This window comes from Cynara cardunculus (assembly GCF_001531365.2).
Source record: "Cynara cardunculus var. scolymus isolate 2C chromosome LG 16, CcrdV1, whole genome shotgun sequence".
NCBI lineage: Eukaryota > Viridiplantae > Streptophyta > Magnoliopsida > Asterales > Asteraceae > Cynara > Cynara cardunculus.
In genome coordinates, this window is record NC_037543.1 from 949,631 (window position 1) to 973,966 (window position 24,336).

Here is a 24,336-nt window from a genome sequence, read left to right on the forward strand (position 1 = left end):
AGGATATGCCCAGGAGCACTTCTGGGGGAGAAGATGTTGATGTATATCGTTGCATCCTTCTTCCATTCGTTCGAGTGGAGGTTGCCGGAAGAAGAAGATTTCGACCTTTCTGAAGAGTTCGGCATCGTGATCAGGAAAAAGAAAGCATTAATGGCTATACCCTCTCCAAGATTATCGGATGCAAGTCTCTACATGTGATCGCCACATCAAGATCCGTCTCTATCCTTGCAACTATACGTTCTAGTCAAATTAATATAATAAATTGGACATTTATGCTTATGGTCGGGTGGGCAATTTTATAAGTTGTATGCTTATGAAACCTATTGTTTTACAATATATATATATATATATATATGTGTGTGTGTGTGGGGGGGGGGGTTTAAATCGAGAATACATTCATTTTACGAGAATACAGTTTAATAAAGTTTAAGAAATATTTCGTCATTCTTTATAATTTTGATTTCTTATATTTATTGTATATTGGTTGCTAGCTTGTAGATAAATAAACAAATTTGAATAAATATATTACACCGTAGGTCCGTCTACCGACTATTTTTTAAAATAATTACAATAAGCGTCTCTACGATTTACATTTTGTTATGAACTTGGTCCCTATATTGAATGAAGCCAACTCCAATCCATTAATCCAAGGACAATAACATTGAACCTTTTACCATTTTTGCTAATTTCCTATTAATTATAAGAGTTAAATACAAATTTGGTTTCTTTGGATTACATAAATTAACGAATAAGGTCCCTGAATGAAATTATTAACAAGGGATGTGGTCCTTTCTCTAACCAATTCAGTTAATTTTCCGGTTTTAATGAATTTTTAGCCATCCGGCTTCATCCCATTTTTTTGTCATGCATCAGTTTGTATCAGAACTCGTTATCGTCCCAATAGCTAACAATCGAGACAATCAAGTTATTTTTCTTCGAAACAAACAATGAAATTAATGCTAAAAAAATCCAAAACAAAGATTGTCGAAATTTGATATATTTTCTTTAGAGATTTTAATTTTATTTTTTTAAATAAATTTGGTACACACTGTTAGAGATCAACGCCGCTTCTTAAATGTCACGTCAGCTTTAGAAATTACCCTCCACTACATTAATTTCTAAAAATCTATATTTTAATCAAGTAACAAGAAACTACAGTTTTTTTAAGAGCAAAAAGTTTATATTAAAAGACTAGCAAGAAAATAAAGAGAGAAAAAAAGACTAAAAAGAAATGGTCATTGGATTTTTCAACTAATCAACCCAAGAAAAATTTGCGTTCGTGCATCTATTAGAGATCCAAAAAAATGATTTTGCAATCATATGATCAAACAAAGAATCCAGTCGCATCTTCTTGTTGTGAAGCATCTTGTGACGATGTATCCAAATCACCTATAGCGTTGAGAAAACAACCGGATTGAATAGTTTTCGCTTCCCCACGTTGATATTGACCGACCCTGACCGTTTTAGCAACTCTTTTATGGATAAGAAGTTGTGATTTGAAAACCTCCATCAATTCGCCAGTTTTCTCTAAAAAGAGAAAGTCACTTGACTATCAACAAACATACGATCTGAAAATTCTAGAAAATCACCACACACGGGGCATAACAGAGGGTCCACATCGATACCTTTATAGATCTAAGTTCAAACGAGTAGGAATACCATCTGTAGCTACGTGCCAACCCAACACGTTACCTTTGATCGGAACCCAATTATCCCATCAGGTAGGTTCCAAACCCGCAATCAAAAACACCCCATCAAATTACAATTAAATGTTATTTACTATATCTTAATACCAAATACTTTATTAATTAAATGATTATTACAAAGTTAAATTCATCAATTAGAGAAATATTTTTTTTAATTCTAACTTAACATGTTTTTGAATTAATATTTATAGTTTTACATTGAAAATAATTTTTTTTAATGTTTTGTATAGCTTTAATCTATTTATACATATTAAATAAAAAATTTCTATAATTATATTTTTTATTTTTTAATATTCATTAATATTAACATTAATATTAACATTAACATTAACATTAAATTATTAATATTAACATTAAATTTATAAAAAAAAAACCAAATATTAACATTAAATTTATAAAAAACGAAACGTTCATGTGGCAATGCTACTAAACAAGTCTTGTAAACCTTTTCTTCAAAAGAATATCTACAAAAATGATTGGGTTTTTATGACACCAATAATATCTACTATTTGAAGAGATCACTTTATATTACTAAAGTTTATAGGATTAAATAATTAATGTACTGTTTTTTGGTGTTTTAACAAACTTTTTAAAATAAAGCGTCTTATTAACTCTTTTATATGGCACTTTTGATAAATGTCTTGCGAACCCACAACCTTTAATATGACATTTTTTAAATGGTGTCCTATAAAATAACTAAATGGTATTTTAGGTATTTTAAAAATCTCCTTTCTTTTCTCTCTAATGAACCTTGTTCAAACAAGCCTTGACTAACATCATGTGAACCTAAGATACACAATGTGCTGTTGAAAAAACATTGTCATTTAGAAAAAGTACATATAAACGATCTTCACTATATTACCCAATATACATACAATATACACACTGTTTATACTCATTGTATACATGTGATTCCCATTGTATGGTCATTGATATTCAATGTGATACACCTTGTTTGCAATGTGTCCACACACCAACGTTGTGATACCCATTATATACATGGTGATACCTATTGTGATATCCGCTATGATATCCATCGTTTATAACGTGTTCACAACACCAACGTTATGATACCGACTATGATACTTATTGTACACATGTTGATACCCACTACTTTCAATGTATTCACAACCACCAAATGTTAATTTTGATAATACAAATTGGGAATATGGAATAGATAGAGAGTTGTAATATGGCGGGAGAGAGAGATATATTAAATAATTTAATTAAATACAAAATGGGATTATCAAATTACTAATTTACCATTTTACTTTATTTAAAAAAATGATATTAATTATCTTAAATGATTAGTTTACATTCAATTTAAAGTTATCACAAACTGTAAAGTTCTCATTTTAGATTTCTCTAATTATTTATGGGAATTGTGAGATCTAATTTATTTTCATATCATATTTAATAAACATAAAAAATTAAACAATAACTTTTTCCTTTAAAACAAAATATCTCCCCATCACTCCTTCTAAGCTCATGTTTTTAAATAAAAATATATAAAAATAAATATTATTATTAAATGATTTAGTAGATGTATTAATTTGATAGTCAAAAGATATGACACTCCCAAGATCCTTCCACACAATAAGCCATCCGTATTAATTTGAATATCGACCCAGGCAGCTTCAAATATATATATATATATATAGAGAGAGAGAGTGTTTGTTTCAAATGCAACTCATCGCATTTATAAAAACAATTCAACCCAATAAATTGAAATAGTTATGTAAGTGATGAGATTTCATTTATTATGATTTAAATATTTATGAAAGATAAATACGGTTCATTAATTATGATTAATATTTTATAATAGGAAACAATCAATACTTCTATAAAATTACATATTCATCAAATTAAATGTACGGTTGTGATTGAGTTGAATTGGTTGTACAAATATAAGGGGTTATATAATAACACACTTCTCTCTCTCTCTCTCTCTCTATATATATATATATATATATATACAGGTGACTTATTATGCAACCCTTCACATTTATACCATTAATATAACTCAATTTCAATCATCCATTTAATTTGATAAATATGTGATTTCATAAAAGTTTTGATTATTTTCTAATATAAAGTATTGATCATAATTAATTAACCCTAGTCATCTTCTATAAATATTCAAATTATAATAAATAAAGTCTCCTCATTTTCGTAAATATCTCAATTGATTGGTTGCATTGGTTGTACCAATATGATGAGTTGCAATTAAAATGTCATATATATATATATATATATATATATATGAGCGATTAAATGAAAACCACCCTCATTTGTAAAAACCGTACAAACCACCCTCATACGTCGATTTCATTGTTTAATTTTATAAAAAAATTTCATGAAATTGTTTAATCTTGTGAAATTGTTTCATATAATATTTTTTTGATGAATTTGTTTCATATATGGTTATGAAACTGTTTCATATAATATTTAATGAAACTGTTTAATGTATTTCTCTAAAATTAAAATAATGAATATGATAATATCCATGATTAACACCCTCCACAATAAAAATGGTTAATCAACCTCTCATAATTACAAAAAAATAAACAATATGAAAAATTATGATTAGTTGAATTAGGTTTCACGGTTTTAGAAATTGAGTGGTTTTTATTTAAACGCTCTTATATATATATATATATATATATATATGAGCGCGCATAAAAAACCATATGTATTAATTTGACGTCAAAAGATTTGAGACACCCATATGGATATATTATCATTTTTATAAAATATATTATTTTTATTAATTTTATAAGTAGTGCACCACTAATTCCTTGACCCTTATTGCTATATAACAAGCATGGGTTCTTCCAAAGTTATACAAACCACTTCAAACAAATTAAGATGATATCACAACTTGGAGACAAGCTCTACCTTACATTCATCACCTTCTGCTCATGGTGCTCCCAAGTCGACCACCAACAAGGCTATCTTCTTCCCACCATTCTCGCCATTTCCATTCCAACCCTACTACTTCTATGCTACAAGCGGACGTCCGCCAGGTCCACACCTCCTTTGCCTCCAGGCCCCTATGGCTTACCACTTCTCGGCTACCTCCCGTTTCTCAACCCCAACTTGCATGAGACATTCACCCAGATGTCTCACAAATACGGCCCCATCTTCAGCCTCCGCCTCGGAACTAAGCTTCACGTTGTGGTCAACAGCATGGATCTAGTAAAGGTTGTGACTCGTGAACTCGACCAAACCTTTGCGAACCGCGATCCACAGCTCACGGCCATAGCCATCACTTATGGCGGCTTGGGTGTCACATTTTCCAACCACAAACAYTGGGTTGATATGCGTAGGCTTTTGGTGAGCCAAGTGTTAAGCAACACAAATATTGATGCTTCTCGGGTTTTACGAACCAGGGAAGTGAGAAAAACAGTGAAGGACGTTTATGGGAGGATAGGAACAAAGATCGACATCAACAAAGTTGCTTTTGACACCGAGATGAAAGTCGTAACAAGCATGTTATGGGGTTCTAGCAAAGGGTCTGATGATTCTAGCGATGTTGGAGATGGGTTTCAACAAGTGACRGACAAGATTATGGAGTTACTGGCAGCATCAAACATCTCTGATTACATCCCCATGTTAAAGCGGTTTGATCTACAGGGAAAGCAGCGAGACATGGAGAAGCAAAGGGAACAAGTTGATAAGGTATTTGATAACATCATCCGCGGACGAATCAATGCTAACTCCAAGAAAATGGAGAAAGATGGAAAGAAGGACTTTCTGCAGACCTTACTTGATGAAAAGGATAATCCAACATCGGCAGTTGATATCAATGAAATAAAGGCTCTACTCATAGTAATGTTTATACCACTTGCTTCCGGTTTCGATTTCGATTTCGATTATATATTTATTATTGTTATTTTTAGTTGATGACACTTGGAACTTACGATTAGTTGTTATGACAGAACATCTTGGTTGCCGCAACAGACACAACATCAACCATGGTCGAGTGGGTGATGGCACATATTTTATATAAACCAGAGCTATTGGCAAAGGTTCAAGGAGAACTGACAGAAGTTATCGGTATGAACAACATGGTTGAAGAATCTCATTTGTCCAAATTGACATATTTGGACGCCGTGATCAAGGAAACATTCAGGTTACAACCTCCAGCTCCCCTCTTCGTGCCTAGATGCCCAAGTGAAACTTGCACAGTGGGTGGTTACACTGTTCCGAAGGGTACCATCATGATCATGAACGCTTGGGCGATCCACCGTGATCCCGAGAATTGGAAGGACCCACTGGAGTTCATCCCCGAAAGGTTCTTGAAGGAGAAATGGGATTACAAAGGAAACAATCTGAAGTTTTTCCCGTTTGGAGCCGGGAGAAGGATATGCCCAGGAGCACTTCTGGGGGAGAAGATGTTGATGTATATCGTTGCATCCTTCTTCCATTCGTTCGAGTGGAGGTTGCCGGAAGAAGAAGATTTCGACCTTTCTGAAGAGTTCGGCATCGTGATCAGGAAAAAGAAAGCATTAATGGCGATCCCCTCTCCAAGATTATCGGATGCAAGTCTCTACATATGAATAAGATCGCCACATCAAGATCTGTCTCTATCCTTACAACTGTTGTAATCAAATTAATGTAATAAATTGGAGTTTTATGTTTATGGTCAGGTTGAAAGCAGGCAATTTTACGAGTTGTATGCTTATGAATCCTATTGTTTTACAATATATATATATATATATATATATAGAGAGAGAGAGAGAGAGAGATTAATAAAGTTTAAGAAATAAATCGTGATTCTTGAATCTGATTTGGTGATTTACAATTTTACGTATTTGTTAAATCTTGATTCTTGAATAGTTTGAATCTATTGGCGTAACATGCGTACCTTTCTGGTAAGATCGGGACGAAGATTAACATCAATAAACTTGCTTTTGATACAAAACTTAACGTCGTAACAAGCATATTATGGGGTTGTAGTAAAAAGAATGATGATTCTTATTATATTTTGGGAGATGGGTTTCGACAAGTTGAGTTCAAGATCGTTGAGTTAATGGGAGCACCAAATATCTCTGCCGATGTTATCGTGGTTCGATTTGCAGGGAAGGCAGCGAGAAATCGCACACTCATCATGAATATGAATGTATTATTTATCATGAATCACACATTGATAATGAATTTGGCGTGTTATTCATTCATGATGAATATGTACAACATTGATAATGGATAACACGGTCATATTTATTATGAATATGCGACGTGTCATACCGTGTATGGTTCCGGGTTCTTAATTGATTTTAAGAATCGGTATTGCTCTCTAAAGTGTTACAATAAGTTGTTAGACAATCTAATACGTTCAATTTATTATGAAAGGTATGTGGTATTAATAAACAACACAAAAAAAAATTAGTCTTACCAAACAACCTTCGGCCTATCTGTATTTGGGCCTTCGTCCTTCGTGAATGTCAATGGTTTAAACCTCATCAAAGATAAAGATGGTGTGTGAATTATTTGTTGCATTTAATATATATATAAGAGCGATCAAATGAAAACCACTCCAATTTGTAAAAACCGTAAAAACTACTCTCATCCATCGTTAATCTTATGAATTTTTTTCATGAAATTGTTAATCTTGTGAAATTGTTTCATATAATAATTTTTTTGATGAAGTTGTTTCACATGTGGTTATGAAATTGTTTCATATACTACTTAATGAAATTTTAATGAAACTGTTTCATGTATTTCTCTAAAATTAAAATAATGAAGATGATAATATCCATGATTAACACCATCCACAATAAAAATGGTTAATCAACCTCTCATAATTACAAAAAAATGAACAAAATGAAAAATTATGATTTGTTGAATGAGGTTTTCACGGTTTTTACAAATTGAGTGGTTTTTATTTGAACTTACCCCTATATATCATTTTTATTATTTTTTTGATAAATAAGGAAGTTATTAAGGAATATTAAATAAGGAAATTTAATAATGAAAATTATATGAATGAAAAGATTTAAATATTTTAATATATTATAATATTAAAAATTGATTTTATTTTTTTATTATTTAATGAATCTGGAAATTTTTATGAAGATTATATTTTGTTATGGAATGAATTCTTGATTTGAGGTTTGAAGAAAAAAAAAATAAAAAATCATGAAACTGTTTCATATTTTACATTTTAATGAAATAGGTGCTTTGTTTTTTAAGTTTCATGGTGATCCATGGTGATTGTTATACATGTTGCTTTGTGATTTAATGTATATATATATATATATACATACATATATATATATATATATTTATATATATATATATAAAGGCTAATACATATTTCAAGTGTCATATTGAAAGGTGGTCTAACTTCTTCTTATCAACTTATTGTGACACCTTTAAATAGAATGCACAACTATTGATCTTTTTAAAGTCTCATCATAATATTCTATTAGAACACCCAAGCCACTAAATGTATTGTAATAAGAAGATAATTTGCACTAACAAAAATTGGATATTGTTATAACAGGACGTCACGTCCGGCAGAATATCAACTATGATCGAATGGGTAATGACAGAGATTTTACATAATCCAAGAATAAATGCAAAGATTCAAGAAGAATTAACAGATGTTGTTATTGGTATAAACAATATCGTTGAAGAGTCTTATCACCCAAATCAACATATTTGGATGCAGTGATCATGGAGACATTCAGGATACACCCTTCGCTTCCTCTGCTCATGCAACGATGCGCTGATAAATCTTGCATGGTGGGCAGTTACACTATCCCAAAGACCGAAGACATTATTTTAAACTGTGCTTAATCGCAACTTATGTTCATCATTTATGATTTGCACGCGACTCTTTTTCTCCAAAAATAGTGTTACTTGTTTTATTTTGTTTCATAATTCAAAATATATTAAAAAGATGACATTCTTATAATTTTTTACAAAATTGGCTTTCAATCTTTATACGGCTAAAGGACAAAGATTTGGTCACAATATTGAACGACGACAGACAATCTCCATAATCATGCATGTAGGCAAATACATTGTCTATCGATGGGTTTGTTGAATGTCGAATCTTGTGATACAAAAGTCATCATCTTTTGGATTCTGCTGTCGTATGATAATTGCATATGTGAGTTTGAGCTCGCGTTTGAAGTCATGCAGCTCATTCAAGCAACTTGCATCAAGTTGCATGGATGTTTCGCAAGCAATTTGTAAAACAATTTGCACCAAGTCGCATACGCATGTGATATGATGTGAATTATCTAACAAGTTACTTGTATGGAGAACCGTCTAATTGATAGACAACTTTGACTAAGTCAAAACTAGCCGCTCGTGTGTAAAAATGGACCGAGCGATATCTTAAACACCTTTTAAGCCATCTCTAAAGTTATTAGACAACTTTGACCAAGTCAAAACTAGTCGCTCGTGTGTAAAAATGGACCGAACGATGTCTTAAACATCTTTTAAGCCACCTCTAAAATTATTAGACAACTTTGACTAAGTCAAAACTTGCCGCCCGTGTGTGAACATGGACTGAGTGATACCTTAACCACCTTTTAAGCCACCTCTAAAGTTGTGTACGGGCACAAATCTGATAAATTATGTTTTAGGTTTAAATTGCAATGCTTGCGACCTTTTGGGCTATTTTTGTCGGTTAAATTCAGTTGAGAGGAGAAGGGTATATATATATATATATATATGTATATATATATATATGTATGTATGTATATATATATATATGTATGTATGTATATATATATGTATGTATGTATATATATATATATATATGTATGTCTATATGACGCTTTTCGGCGTCGTGACAAGTTTTTTAGAATATTTTTAAAATAAAATGTCGTATTAACTACTTTATATAACATTATTTGAAATAATTAACTTATAAACATAAGTATCCTGTAGAAAAATGAGTTTATAGGACGCTTCTACAAAATGTCTTGTAAAATATACAACACCTTATTTTGAAAATGTCTTAAATATAAATTTGTTAAAACACCTAATAATGTTTTATAAATTTATTGTAACATTTTTACATAAGACGCTTTATTGTTTAATCATATAAACTTAAGTTCTATAAAACACTCTATTATGATACTTACAAAAATAAAGAAAAGCCGTTCAATGAATAAGAAAGTGAGTTGTAATTAACCAAATCATTAAATTTGTATATATCTGGGATCACTGGTGGCCGGAGGACGGGGGACGGAGAGAGAAGAGAGAAGAGATGAGAGATGGAAGAAAATACTTAAAATGTCTTTGCATTAAAATTTTAATTCAAAATTACCAAAATTATTAAATTTTCTAATTTATCTATTGATTTGTGGTTGAGATTGAACTTCATGGTTACCACAAATTAATTAGTTTTCATTTGATTAGGTTCTCATATATATATATATATATATATATATATATATATAGGGTTGGAATCACGTGAGACCCGTAAGACCAATTTATGTTCATTGATCAACTTTATAAGCTAATGATCTAATGGTCTAAAGTTGCACGGTGGCAATTTTGTGATTAATGAGAAGTCTCGTGGCGTTTATCAATGTTCAGATTGTCAGCTTGTAAATCTAAACCAAATGTTGAGAATTGGTCTTACGGGTCTCACGAAAAACCTTTGGTCTCATATGATCTCAAGTCTATATATATATATATCGGGCACTCCAAAGTGTGAAAATTAATCCAGAAGTCCGTTCAACTTTTCTTCGTATTATTAGCATATGTACAATTTCTTTCAGTATATTCTTTCCTGTATGCTATTCACAAATCAGATCTTAACAGAAACAATCATTATACCATCTGGGACAGAGAACATGACTGTATACATCCTATCTTTCAAAACCTTACTTTCAACTGAGATATATTGCATTAATTTAGTTTAATTTCATACATCCAATTATCTTATAACCCAAAAGTATATGTGATTGTCCTTTTTAGGTTGGGGGAATAAAGTATGTAAAACCCATGATAAACCCGTCACAATCCGATTTTACACAACTAAGAACTTTTATCGAACAAGTAGTCTACATCATTCAATTATTGTCATCAACAAAGGCACACGTTCATTGCAAGAAGCAAAAGGGTCTTTATAGACCGTTTATTAAATGTCGATAATTTAGGTTCTACAACGTCTAGTTTTCACAAACTCATACAATATTTACAACCATAATACCATTTTTGTTGATATTTAAGCAATTAAGCGGAAGAAGCAGTGTTACAAACAGGCAGATCTTTCTCGGAATTTGGCGGGATGTTGAGAATAGGATTGCTCTCGTAAAAGTTAACAGGCTTCAGATCAAAGCTCGATGATACGGTCGGCATGATCGGGAAGTCCTCTTGGCATGGAACATGATGGAACCCTAATGTGTACCACATTACAATGTCTTTATTTTCAATCGCACGATCCCTGGAAAAAAAATTATATGACCTTGTAAGGGGATCATTTACATAAATAAAAGTTGGGGGATGTAAATGCAATTTAAATGAAAGTATGGGGACTAAATTGCAATTACATGAAAGAATGGCGGTTTTAAAAATGTGTAGTTATTACACTTTTTAATTAACCAAAATGACAATTTTATCCTTAATAATATATGAATACTTATTTTCAAACATTAGATTTGATCATTCCAATTGTAAAAACGATCAGACAAAAAATCAAATTGTGGGAAACGCTTACCTTTCGGACCAAACCGCAAGTGTGTCTTCCCCTTTACTTTGATACGTAAACAATCCTCCGGCCCACTCCTCGCTTCTATTATACGGAGTGACCCAAATTTGATTATTCGTAAACGCACCACGCTTCTGCGGTGGATCATCAAGATTCAACAAGCTGGCAGCAGTTCCACCAGGGACCAACTTATACCCGACCGGGTTTCCCACACGCGTCTTTTTAGATGGGTTGACCATGTGGTACTCGGACGGATCATACAGCTTCAGTTTAACTTGCGCATCTTTCTCCGTCTTTGCAACGTTTCTAACGGCTTTCAAGTAACTCAAGCGCGGAGATTCTCCGGCTGCCGTCTCTTGCCGCTTGATGTTGACTTTAACGAAGGAGTTTTGTGGGCCGTCGACATCCATGTCAAGGTAGAAGGTGATGTAGTGGTCGTGGATGACTCCGATGACGTTTTCCGATAAGAGGGTGCCGTGGAGATTCTCCGGCGAGTTGACTTGGTTCATGTTGACGTAGGAAGTGCCTTTCACCATCAAGATTCCACTCAATCCAACCTTCAAATCATAATGACATTTTATTCAAGATATTTTATGATGACGTTGGAATTGACGATCACTAAAGAAAAACGACAATTGATTTTATTATTATTTTTTAAAATTGTATATTTTATCAAAGAAAAAAACAAAAATTGATTTGACTGACGTTTCCGTTACATCCGTTAAATCAAGAGCTGTTTTAGATTATTTTTTCGTTACATCCGTTAAATCAAGAGTTATTTTAGCCTCTTTTTTTACTGGGTGCGAATAATATTTTTATATTATTTATTTAAATAATTTATAATATTAATTGATTTTGTAAGCTTTTTTCAAAATATTTATGAAGAAGAAAACGAAGCAAACCTTGACCCGAATCAATCCATCGGTTTGAAATTCCCAATCAACAATATAATCATAATTTGCGACGGAAGCCGCCATCCGTACAACCAGCGTCACCTTTGGTCTCACTTCTCGTATCTGCAAATACAAATCAAAATTCAATAATCACGGCGGCCGGCGATATTTTCGATAAACCATCACCATCAAAACTAATTCAACGTTCCACCCAAATCGCATTCAGAATTACATAAAAATCGGAATTTGGGACTGTTATTTCACCTCCATTCCGGTGATCGGACTCTCAGAATGCCGCCATCCGATGTCGCCGGCGTAACTCTCAAAAACGCAAACCATATTTGATCGGACGTATGGTTTTCCGTCACCGGCGGCAAACACACCGTCCATATAATAAGCATTACGTGGGCAATCATTAAGCGGGTCAAGCGGCATGGCCTGAAGTCCGAACCCGTATTCGCCGGCGTCCATATACGTCTTAAAATACCAAGCGTCGGTAGGATCCATATACGGAACAAATAGCTCCGAAGTAAACCCTTTATACATCACATTCCTCATCTCTCCAGTATTCGGATCCCGAACCATAACCCGAGAAATTATCACCCCAGCTCTCGGGTCGGGTTTCAGGTGAAATTCCCAATTTGCCCATTTCACTAGATGGTCATCTTCTATGGTAAAACTCGGACCCTTCGGTTGTTCGATGGATATCGGGTTAACCAGATTTATTTTGGTATTTTGTGCGGAGAAACGATAGTCTGTACCGGCGGCCTTTGGTATCGGGATGTTCTTCCCTTTATCAATGATCTCCACCACTTGTTTCGTGTCCATATCGAGAACAACTGTCAGCCCTTCGATCGGTCTCATATAAAAATTTGCAGTTCCTTCCATGGAGTAGCATTGTACCTTAATTAACCTCCGATTTTCCTCTTTCTTTCCGAACCATCCGATTGAAATCGGTAAACAAGCGAGATCCTTCAGATCAATGCCACGTGCAATGATCGTACGGTTGAAATCAGCGTTCCCAAGCGGTGCCCATGTTGATGACGTCATGTCTTCAATAGTCATCGTCGGGTAACCGGAGTGTTCACCGACGTCCACCGGAGTTATCTCTCCGGTAGCTAAATCAACGGTGAGCACGTGAGTAACGTCGTTGACACGTGCAATGACTGACCCCTTACGTGGCGGGAGAGGGTCGCCGTGGCTCCACGTCAGCACGTCGAACTTTTCTGGTTCTTCGAGGACGACGGAGTGAAAGGCGTAGGTTTTGGAGTTTTGGAATAGCGAGTGGGAGAGGAGGATAGAACGGAGTTTGTTGAGTTCAGTTAGGGTTAGGGGGTCAAGAGGGTGGTGGGGTACGTCGGAGGTGTGGTGGCGGACGGTGGTGGTGGTGGGTTTGGTCCGTTTGGATGGTTCTTTGAGAGTGGACTGGAAGAAGCGATTTTTGGTGGTGCACCACCGTGAGTTGGTGGAGCAGTCAAGCTCCTCCGCCTTGTCGGGAAGTGGGAGGTTGATGAGAGTTAGAAGGAGGAGGAGGGCGATGATGAAAGAGAGGAAGAGAAATCGGATGAGATTTCTTGCATCCATTTCTGTATCTCACTCTCTGTGTGTGTGTGTGTGTGTTGGAGGTTGAAGATGAAGACTACATATACCAGATGGAAAGCGATGATAGCCAGAATCTATTGAATCTTTTACTAAATTACATTTTTGGTCCATGTGGAAATGTGAAAGTTATGGATTTGTTCATCAAAGTGAAATAATTACAAGGAGTATCCTTGTGGTTTCAATTTTGTTAGGAATCATGTGTCTTCTGTTCACTTTGTTATCCGCCTTTCGTTAAGTGCCCTTTACGTGAGGGTATTTTGGTCAATTTATCTCCGACCATCCTGTAGCTACCGCCACCTCCGCTACCCATCTTTCTCGTGAGGGTATTTTGGTCAAATTATCTTCGACTATCCCTGTAGCTAGCGCCACCTCCACTATATGTACCCACCTTTCTCTGCTTTCTAAATTTGTCCAGTACAAACTATTTCTCGCTCTATCTAGACACTCATCGTCCTCCCTTTTCAAATCTTATACAAGATCTATTCAAGAACCGCCATGACCACAAAAAACACCTATCTTCTTTGATTCGACCATGGTCGCTACAAAAAACAACCACGTCAATTCCTATCTGCTTCAAGATCCCACATAGCACACAGATGATGTGGTGGTTTTAGTTAAAAAAAAAACTTGTGATAATTATCAACGAAAGTATAAAATCAGATAAAGTAAATCACAAACAAATTGAATTTGTTTCTTAATTTTGATTGAAGTTATGGTTCTTGGTGTTCACTTGAATCTAGGTATCTCTTGATTCTTGAAGTACACGAAGTTTTTAGATTTGAATTTCTCTGGGCTTTAAGATCTGTCAACAAAAATTCAAATAGACTAGCGGAAAGATAATTGGTTTTCGTTGAATTTTACAGGAACGATCAAACCCCTCTGCAATTATGGAGAGATAAAGAGGTGAGAGACGAAGAAGTGAAGAGGTCATGTATGGGGTAGGGGTGGCAACCGACGACAAAAGAAGGGAGTCGTAGATGGGGATGTTGTTCCCATAAATGCTTTAGAAACTTGAACAAACCGCATCCAAACTAGTACAATAAACAAATCATTAAATAAAATGGTACGACAACAAAAGTCCCATTCACGTGAGCTAGGGGCTCAACGAACACACGTCTAAAAGAGTTAGAGACAAGGACGTGCTTTGAACAAAAGTGAAAACCCAGGGATGTTTATATAAATTAGACTTTTTAAATAATCTAAAAAAATAAGCTAATTTATAATTATTAAACATGATTTCAGTTTATTTTTTTATAGCTCCACTAATTTTACAAGAATGTTTAAAAAAACAAAATAAGAAAAAATAGATTGCTTAATGGTTATAAACCTTATCAACCATGTATTCAGCCATTAACCCGCAATCGAACAGCACAAATCCATATAAACGACGAGAAATGTCTTAATCTTTCTTTTTTATTTTTTTTATTAATGTCCAAATCAAAGAAAATAAATCAAGCATTTGAATTTTAAAACAAGAACACAATACATAAATAGATAAAATTGTCAAAATTGAGTAACACGGTACCGTTTAAATTTTCTGTACACGTGTCATTTGTTAAATGAAGATAAATTACCAATAAGCTATGTTCAGATAATTGTTGATATAAAACTGTAAATATTAGGTTGTGTTTGATAAATTAGCTGATAAACTATTTTATGGTTGATAATAACTTTTGTTCAATAAGTTAGATTATAAGCTACTTTTTAACCATTCAAATGAGACTTTTGAAATAAGTTCAAACAATAAATTAGTTTACGTTTTTTTTTTTTCTTAATAAGAAAATTTTAATAAAAGTAAACATGTTAATTTAGTAAAAGTTGAGGTACTAAAGTTGTAAATTAACGGCGGAGAATATGCGAGCGAGTTAGGGAATCAATTCACGGAATAAGTGGAGACACGTCAGCATCAGATAGAGACGTCTGGTGGAACTCTGGGCCCCGACACTGAATCTGGAATTTAGTGTATATCAAGATTCCATTCTAACCCTACCTTTATTCAAGTGATTTATATTTCCCTTTTCATATTTTATTTTAGAGTGAATTACGGATTTGGTCCTTGTGGTATTTTCATAATTATGGTTACAAATTGGCCTAGGAGGAGGAGGAGGAAAGGTAGGGGGTTGGGTGTACGGTGACGGTTGTGGCCTAGGTCGTCGGAGAACAATGGGGAACAACAGGTGTTATATTCAACTATAGATCAGGATGGGAGAAAATTCATTTGCAAAATGATGGTGATAGGTATCACATGTTGTTGCATTTTATTGTCTGTTTGATGCCTTATAATCGTATATATTTGTAAAATATTTACAGTTAAATATCATATTTTTATGGGATTTCAATTCTGAACTTTCTTTTAAAATACTTTATAGGACTTCAGTTTATAGAATCAAACCAAAAATGAAGTATCGTATTAGCTATTTTATACGGCATTACTTAAAAAACATGTTTTATAAACACAAGCCTCTTATAAATAGATGGATTTATAGAACACTTTTCGAAAGAGTCCTATAAAATAGCTAATATGATACTTTATATTAAAGCTGATTTTGTTGTAGTGTATGAAACATATCAATTAACTAAAAGATAAGGGACTAAAATTGTAAATTAACATAGTAGAATGAGTAGTAGCATCAAATAAAGAAGGTTGTGGAGGGTGAGGGGCCAAACGTTGAATTTAGAATGTAGCCAATCAGGTAAAATAGCGTCATACATTTTTATATTGTTTTTTAAAAAAATTAGTATAAATTTATGTGGATAAATCTTAATTTTAATAATTAATTTTTATTCTTTATCTTTATTAATATAATAATATTTTATGTGATTTTAAGATAACGATAATGTTTTTATTTTTAAATAAAATATAAATTTAAAAATAACATAAAATTTTGAAAAAAATAAAATCGATATTAGTATCAAATTAACTAGTCTACCATACTTTCTTTTTCATCATCAACTATTTGGTACAACTGATTCATATTTTTTCTAAATCTTAAGTATATCACATTTAATTAATTTTTTCAATTTTAGATATATTATATATATGTTCCCAATCATTCAACATGTATATAAACGAGTCATATAGAGATGGAGAATAGATTATATATATATATATATATATATATATATATATAAAGAGAGAGAGAGAGAGAGAGAGAAGGTTTACTTTACAAACCATGTTATTTGTACAAACCGTACAAACTTTATTCAACCAATCATAATTTTTTATTTTTTCTAGTTTTTTCATTTTTTTTGTAATCATGAGAGGTTGATTAATCATTTTTATTGTGGAGAGTGTTAATCATGGATATTATCATCTTCATTATATTAATTTTAAAGAAATACATGAAACAGTTTTATTAAAATTTCATAAGTTTATATGAAACAATTTCATAACCATATATGAAACAATTTCATCTAGAAAAATATTATATGAATCAATTTCATAATACTAAACAATTTCATGAAACAAAATCATTAAATTAAACAATAAAATCGACGGATAAGGGTGGTTTGCACGGTTTGTACAAATATAGGTGGTTTGCATTTGATTGCCCCTATATATATATATATATAGAGAGAGAGAGAGAGAGAGATGACGTTTCAGAAGATACGTAATGATGTAATTATCTAATGTACATGTTAATATAGACTCGACAATCATATAAGTCCAATAAATAAAAGGATATCGGGTTTATCGGGGTGCGTTAGATTCAAATAAAAATAATCAAATATCAATCAAATACCTACAGTTTGAAGACTTTCCAACTTGAATTGACATTGCATTGTTTCAGGTTAAGTTATTTTGCTTTGTGTCAGGTTGGTGGATTTTTTAGCACCCTTAATTAAAAGGGGTCAAGTACACTTGACTATGCATTAATAATTAACTAATTATTTATTAAATATTTACTAAGTGTCAATATTAACTGGTATCAAAATCTATTATTATCAGCGTATACACAAAAATTTATCATGTTTGTAGCCATAATATATATATATATCTAAACTGGATCTACCAAATTTACCACAATTGAACATATTAGCATGTGCCAGCAGTTGAACATACGGGTAGATCTTTTGGAAACGTAGGTTTGGTTCTCAAGATTGGATTTCTATCGAAAAAATTAACGGGCTTCAGTTCAAAACTCGATGAAACTGTTGGCATCACAGGAAAATCTTCTTGACACGGTATGTGATGGAACCCCAACGTATACCATAACACAATGTCCTTGTTTTCGATCTCCCGATTCCTATATGATTATAAACAACTGATCATTAATAACTAAAAATATTACTATTGTTATATATCAAAAAAGTAAATTGATAGAGTTGTTTTTTCTATTAATATATTTAAAAAATAAAATTTCAATATTCAATAATTATTTAAAAATGAAGGGAAAAAAAAGATGGTTTACCTAGAGGACCACACTTCAAGTGTGTCTTCCCCATTGCTTTGAGATGCCAAAACACCACCAGCCCATGTTTCACTTTTATTGTGTGGAGTCACCCAAATCTATAACAACAATGACAATACATTTAATTTGATTCTATTATCATATTATATATACATATATATACATATAGAGAGAGATGGGTTCACGTAAGATCAACATGTTTTTGTAAGACTCGTGAGACCACAATTTTACACTTGAAACTTTACAACAAAACATTGTAAAGGTAAAAAAACCTCGAACCTTCACAGCAAAAACAGTGTGAATGTTACCTTCACAGTTTTTTAGTATGAAGTTTCAAATGAAGAAAGGTGGTCTCACGGGTCTCACGAAAATATGTTGGTCTCACATGATCTCAAGTCTTTCTCTCTCTCCCTATATATATATATATATATATACATATAAATATATATATAAAGAAAGTTCAAATGCAAACTTAATTTTCATTGCAAACATGAGGATTGATCTTGCTCTTTATTTTAATTGATGCAACAACTCACATTAAATATAGTTTTTGATTAAAAGTATCAATGAAGGTGATTAGGAGTAAAAAAAAGGCATTTAATTTCAATTCACGACTACATTTTTTGACTTTTTATTTTCTTTTTTAATTAAGAAAATTTGTACCTTAAAATTTTAAAATAAATTATCTTGAAAATTACTAATATTTTAATGAAAGAAATTAAATAAACAAAAACAAGAATTTCATGTTCTTCGATATGACATCTATCTCGATATAGCTTTTTTTATTCGTTTTAACCGTTTTTTTACGTGAAATGGTATAGTATGTATGTGTTATATTCATTATGAACATTTATATATATTCAAGTGAGTACAACAGCTCGACACTATATATCGATAACTTGACATCACCTTCTTCAATACTTTCTACAACTTCGTAAGGCACTAAATTATTCATCACTGTAATCCAACACTCATCAAGACCGATCAAGAACCCATCGAAACTGAGCGAGAACCTACCAAGACCGATCGAGAATGGTCGAGAATTCATTCATTAACTTGGTATGTGTTTATATGTGTTAAACCATAACCTACCACCTTCATTTTCGATCGAGAACATATCAATTGATTTATTATTTGTTTGTGTGTAAAACCATAGACTATCACTTTCATATTTTATTTGGAAGAATCGGGAACCCATCGAGACCAATCAAAAACACATTGAAATTGATCAACAACCCATTGGGACCGATCGACACCCGTCGAGACTAATCAAAAGAACTCATCCATTGACTTAATGTGTGTTTGTTTATGCAAAACCATAACCAACCACTTTTAACTTTTATCGAGATGGATCGGAAACTCATCCAAATCAATCGAGAACCCAATAATAAAAAAAAACTAAAGTATGTAAAGTTGAAACTGTACTATATTCACGATGAATAATATGTATATGCATGATGAATATTATGGTGAAAATCAATATTTATGCTAAACATCATACTAATATAGATACTAGAGAGTTATTGTATACACGTGATCGTGCATACATGATGAATAATATGTATATTCATGATGAATGCTACAGTGAAAATGTATATTCATGACGAATATCATATTGATGTATGAAAGTTGAAAGTTGAAAGTTGAAAGTTGTTATATACACGTGAACATATGTAATTATTCATGATGAATAGTATGTATCATATTGATGTATGAATACTAAAGAGTTATTGAATACACGTGAATATATATATATATATATATATATATATATTCATGATAAATGTTATGAAGAAAATATATATTCATGATGGATGTTATAATGAAGATGTATGTTGATGATAAATGTCATAGAGATGTATGAATACTTATGTTAAATACACATGAAAATACATAATTATTCATGATGAATGTTATAGTAAATTGTATATTTATGATTAATATCATACTAACTGTATGAATATTAAAGAATTGTTGTAAACATATGAACATGCATAATTATTCATAATGAATATTATACAAATATACTATTTAATGCAATAAAAGTTAAAAACATGGAAAAAAAAACTATATCGAGATAAATGTCAAATCGAAGAGATGAAATGCTCAATATTTTGATGTAATTTGTTTGATTAAACTATTAATTATTTTAAAATAATTTATTTTAAAAATTAGAGAATAAAAGTTTTAATTAAAAAAGAAAATAAAAAATCAAACATGGTAGACGTAAATCATAACTTCCATTTTTGTCTCTAATCACTTCTGAATTAACCTTTTTTATGTTTTAACCAATTATTACTTTTCTAAATTTTGGTCAATTGTAAAGATTTGTCCTCATGTTCACAATCAAAAATAAGTTTTCATTTGAACCTATATATATACATACATATATAGGGTTGGGTTCACGTGAGACCGGCCTGTTTTCGTGAGACCCGTGAGACCATATTTTTACACGTAAACTTCACAGCAAAATCACTGTGAAGGTTTAAAAAAGTCGAACCTTCACAGCAAAAACACTGTGAATGTTTTAAAAAGTCACATTCACAGCATTTTTGCTGTGCAGTTTCAAGTGTAAAATGCTGGTCTCACGGGTCTCACGAAAACAGGTTGGTCTCACATGATCCCAAGTCTATATATATATATATAAAGAATTAGAGTTAATGTGATAAACGTACAAAATGATATTCACCTTGGATGCACATTAGGGTAAAGATGCATCGAAATGCACATGACCAATCCATGTATCAAGTGCGATTCATGAGTGGGTTTGAGATTAAAAATGATCATTGATCCAGATCCCTTCTTACGTTTATCACACAATCCTTCTCCGATATATATATATATATATATGTGTGTGTGTGTGTGTGTGTGTGTGTGTGTGTAATTGCATACCTGATTATTCGTAAAAGCAGCCCGAATTTGTGGAGCATCATCATGGTCAAGTAGGCTAGCTGCTGTTCCACCAGGGACGATCTTATAGCCTGTTGGATTACCCAATCTTGATCTTTGAGAAGGGTTAATGACGTGAAACTCAGACGGATCGTATAGTTTAAGCTTTATTTTAGCATCATCTTCTGTCTTTGCCACCTTCCTTTTTGCTTTCAAGTAACTTTTTCTCGGTGATTGTCCTGGTAATGTTTCTTCTTTCACTAGATTAAACTTCACAAATGAATTGTTGGCACCATCGATGTCCATATCGAGGTGAAATGTGACGAAGTGATCATGAACCACACCAATCACGTTTTCAGATACCAGTGTCCCAGTCATGTCGCTAGTGTTCGGTATATCATTTATGTTTTCATATGGAGTGCCTTTCACCATTAGCATTCCTGATAGTCCTACCTGTCGTTCATTATCAAGAATGTGTCACGTGTAGCTTAATTAAAAACAAAATTAATAGAAAATAATGATTAACTTCAACTCCTTCTATAACAAAATAAATGTTCGCAATAAAAAAAAACATATTGTTTCATAAATGTAAATTTATTATATCTTTTATTAATAATATAAACTCACACACCCTACTCATTTTTGGTGATGTTTGAACCACTGATATATAAGTTGACATATCTTATAACTAAAGACAAAATTAGAAAAATGGGCACATACTTTTAAAAGTTGACATGTATTTTGATCGGAAATAAGGGTATTTTTGGCAAACTAGCTGATAAGTTAGTCGATGAAAAAATCATGTATGATAAAAACTAGCTGATAAACTAGATGTAAAATGTAAAGTAACCAAAAAGAACATTTTGAAAAGAATAATTAATTACAACATTTCATACTATAATTAAAGCAAATCCCTAATAATAAAATATGTTAATTTATACAAAAAGATATTAAATAAAAATTAAATAGTATAATATGTTAATTAAAAGAATTCCAAATTGATTCTCACACACATACACATATTATAAATTTTGGATTTGTTAAAATAAATTTTAGAAAAAATCTATATAATTTATAATTTTTATAATATCTTCAAGTTTATATTTTATTCAAAAATAAAAACATCATCGTTTTTTTAAAATCACATAAAACCATATTATAACATCGACTGAGATAAAGAATAAAATGAAATATTAAAATCAAAATGTATCTCGCTGCATTGCACGAGTACCCTTCTAGTATACCTTAATACGAATTAAACCATCGGTTTGAAATTCCCAATCAAAGATATAATCATAGTTGCCAACTGATGCTGTCATTCGAGCCACGAGTGTTACCTTTGCTCTTGATTCTCTTATCTGTTTTTTTTTTTCTCCAAAAATATTAAAAATAATTAATAATAATAATTGTAAATTAAATAATAACAATAATAATGCAGTAATAAACTTTAAAAATACATGTCTTAGAACATAATTGTTACGTACGTTAAAACCCATGACCGGAATCTCTGAGTGTCGCCAACCAATATCCCCAGCGTATCGTTCAAATATACAGATGATATTTGGTTGGATGAAGGGTTGGCCATCTGTAGTAGTAAATACCGCGTCCATATAATATGCGTGTCTCGGGCAATCATTCAGTTCCACAAGTGACATGGCGGTTGCCCCGAGTCCAAACTCACCGGCATCCATATACGACTTGAAGTACCATGCCTCGTCTGGGTCCATATATGGGACAAACAGTTCTGACGCGAACCCTTTGTACATCACGCTTCTGTATTTCCCGTCCTCAGCTCGAATCATGGCCTGGGATATTACCATCCCGGCTCGTATATCGGGCTTCAGGTGAAAAACCCAATTGGCCCATTTCACTATGTGTCCATCATCAACAGTGAAACTGGGTCCTTTCAGTTGTTCCATTGACATAGGGTTAGGTGTTGGGCCCATGTCCGAGAACGGATAGTTAGTCGTGTATTCGTATTCGGTATTGGTTGCTTTTGGTATCGGAATTCCTCGGCCGATGTCTGTAATTTTAATGATCTTTCTTTTGTCAATATCTACCGTCACCGTTAGCCCTTCAATGGGCCTCATGTAAAAGTTAGAAGTGTCTTGGCTCGAGAAGCACTGGACTTTAACAATCCTCTTACCTTCCTCGTCGGGCCCGTACCAGCCCGACGACAGTGTGATACAGTTTATATCGTTCAAGTCCACTCCTCGAGCTAGGATGGAGCGGTTAAACTCCAGGTCCGAATACGTGACCTCCAAAGCCGTTGTTAGGTCGTTAGGTGCTAACATCGGGTAACCCGGCCCGGTATGAACATCATGGCCCGTCACAAGGCCCAAACCCAAATCGACGGTAAGAAAATGGGTCACCCCGTCGAAAAGGGCCGTGACGGATGCCCGCCTAGGGGGAAGTGGGTCGCCCGTTTTCCAACGGGTAACTTCGATCTTTTCAGGCTCATCTAGAGAGAGAGAGTTGATTGATGGGGAAGATAATAGGAAGGGCTCGTATGCCGAAAGAATGGATCTGACCCGATTGATTTCGGATACGGTTAGTGGGTCGAGTGGGTGAAGGGGAGTGTCTGTGAAGTGGTGATCGGAATCGGGTATACCGGCGTCCAAGATTGAGGTTGAGCGGAGATTGGTTTTCCGATGAGTCTTGGTGGTGCACCACGGCGGCGTAGCGGTGGAGCAGCCGAGGTTTTCCGGTGGGTATCTTGAATATATGAATATGAAAGGTGCTATGGCCATGATGATGAAGAATTGAACATAGTTAGATTTTCCCATTTCTCTCTCTCTAAGATGCATATGTGGGTTCGTTGGATGTCTTTAATAGGCCGAATTTATTTCAATCCATTTTGAGTTAAATCATAATAAATATATATTAAATAAAGTTTTATTTTCGAAAAAATTAATTTTATAGGACGTCTAAAATATAGAAGCGTTTTAAAAAATACATTACAGGACTTAAGTTTATATGATATAATATATATATATATATATATATATATATTTAAAAGTGTTACAATAGATTTATAGAATGTTTTTAGTGGTTTTAACAATTTTTTTAGATTTTTTTTAGATAAAGTTTTGTATTAACTATTTTATACAATAATATTTGAAAAGGTATTATATAAATACAAGTGTCTTATAAAA

General features: G+C 32.8%; 4 protein-coding genes across 4 annotated transcripts in view; 2 read left to right on the plus strand and 2 right to left on the minus strand.

Annotated features, from left to right (window-relative positions):
* Positions 1 to 198, plus strand: part of LOC112529548 (cytochrome P450 76C1-like) — a 1,734-nt gene extending 1,536 nt beyond the window's left edge. Inside the window, exon 3 of the mRNA XM_025140868.1 lies at positions 1 to 198. This exon is cut by the window's left edge and continues 132 nt beyond it. Within this exon, the coding sequence (XP_024996636.1) occupies positions 1 to 198 (198 nt within the window).
* Positions 199 to 4,574: 4,376 nt separating this feature from the next.
* LOC112529344 (cytochrome P450 76C1-like) lies at positions 4,575 to 6,295 on the plus strand. The gene is made up of 2 exons (XM_025140582.1): positions 4,575 to 5,537; positions 5,648 to 6,295. The coding sequence occupies exons 1-2, from the start codon at positions 4,575 to 4,577 to the stop codon at positions 6,266 to 6,268; spliced, it is 1,584 nt and encodes a 527-aa protein (XP_024996350.1). The 3' UTR covers positions 6,269 to 6,295.
* A 4,487-nt stretch (positions 6,296 to 10,782) lies between these two features.
* Positions 10,783 to 13,879, minus strand: LOC112529286 (primary amine oxidase-like). The gene is made up of 4 exons (XM_025140497.1): positions 12,543 to 13,879; positions 12,288 to 12,401; positions 11,395 to 11,942; positions 10,783 to 11,121 (listed from the first exon to the last, which is right to left on the minus strand). Exons 1-4 carry the CDS (start codon positions 13,860 to 13,862, stop codon positions 10,911 to 10,913), a joined length of 2,193 nt encoding a protein of 730 aa, XP_024996265.1. The 5' UTR covers positions 13,863 to 13,879; the 3' UTR covers positions 10,783 to 10,910.
* Positions 13,880 to 17,791: 3,912 nt separating this feature from the next.
* Positions 17,792 to 23,977, minus strand: LOC112529418 (primary amine oxidase-like). The gene is made up of 5 exons (XM_025140690.1): positions 22,666 to 23,977; positions 22,426 to 22,539; positions 21,185 to 21,634; positions 18,293 to 18,390; positions 17,792 to 18,127 (listed from the first exon to the last, which is right to left on the minus strand). The coding sequence occupies exons 1-5, from the start codon at positions 23,965 to 23,967 to the stop codon at positions 17,917 to 17,919; spliced, it is 2,175 nt and encodes a 724-aa protein (XP_024996458.1). The 5' UTR covers positions 23,968 to 23,977; the 3' UTR covers positions 17,792 to 17,916.
* Between the last annotated feature and the right edge of the window lie 359 nt (positions 23,978 to 24,336).

Excerpts from the sequence above, each read along its gene's own strand:
- LOC112529286 (XM_025140497.1), bottom strand. The coding sequence starts at position 13,862 with ATGGATGCAAGAAATCTCATCCGATTTCTCTTCCTCTCTTTCATCATC. Across the intron at positions 11,943-12,287 it reads ATGGATTGATTCGGGTCAAG|GTTGGATTGAGTGGAATCTT; the intron begins GTTTGCTTCGTT and ends TATGATTTGAAG. Across the intron at positions 11,122-11,394 it reads CTTGCGGTTTGGTCCGAAAG|GGATCGTGCGATTGAAAATA; the intron begins GTAAGCGTTTCC and ends TTTTTTTTCCAG.
- LOC112529418 (XM_025140690.1), bottom strand. The coding sequence starts at position 23,967 with ATGGGAAAATCTAACTATGTTCAATTCTTCATCATCATGGCCATAGCA. Across the intron at positions 22,540-22,665 it reads TTCCGGTCATGGGTTTTAAC|ATAAGAGAATCAAGAGCAAA; the intron begins GTACGTAACAAT and ends AAAAAAAAACAG. Across the intron at positions 18,128-18,292 it reads CTTGAAGTGTGGTCCTCTAG|GAATCGGGAGATCGAAAACA; the intron begins GTAAACCATCTT and ends ATAATCATATAG.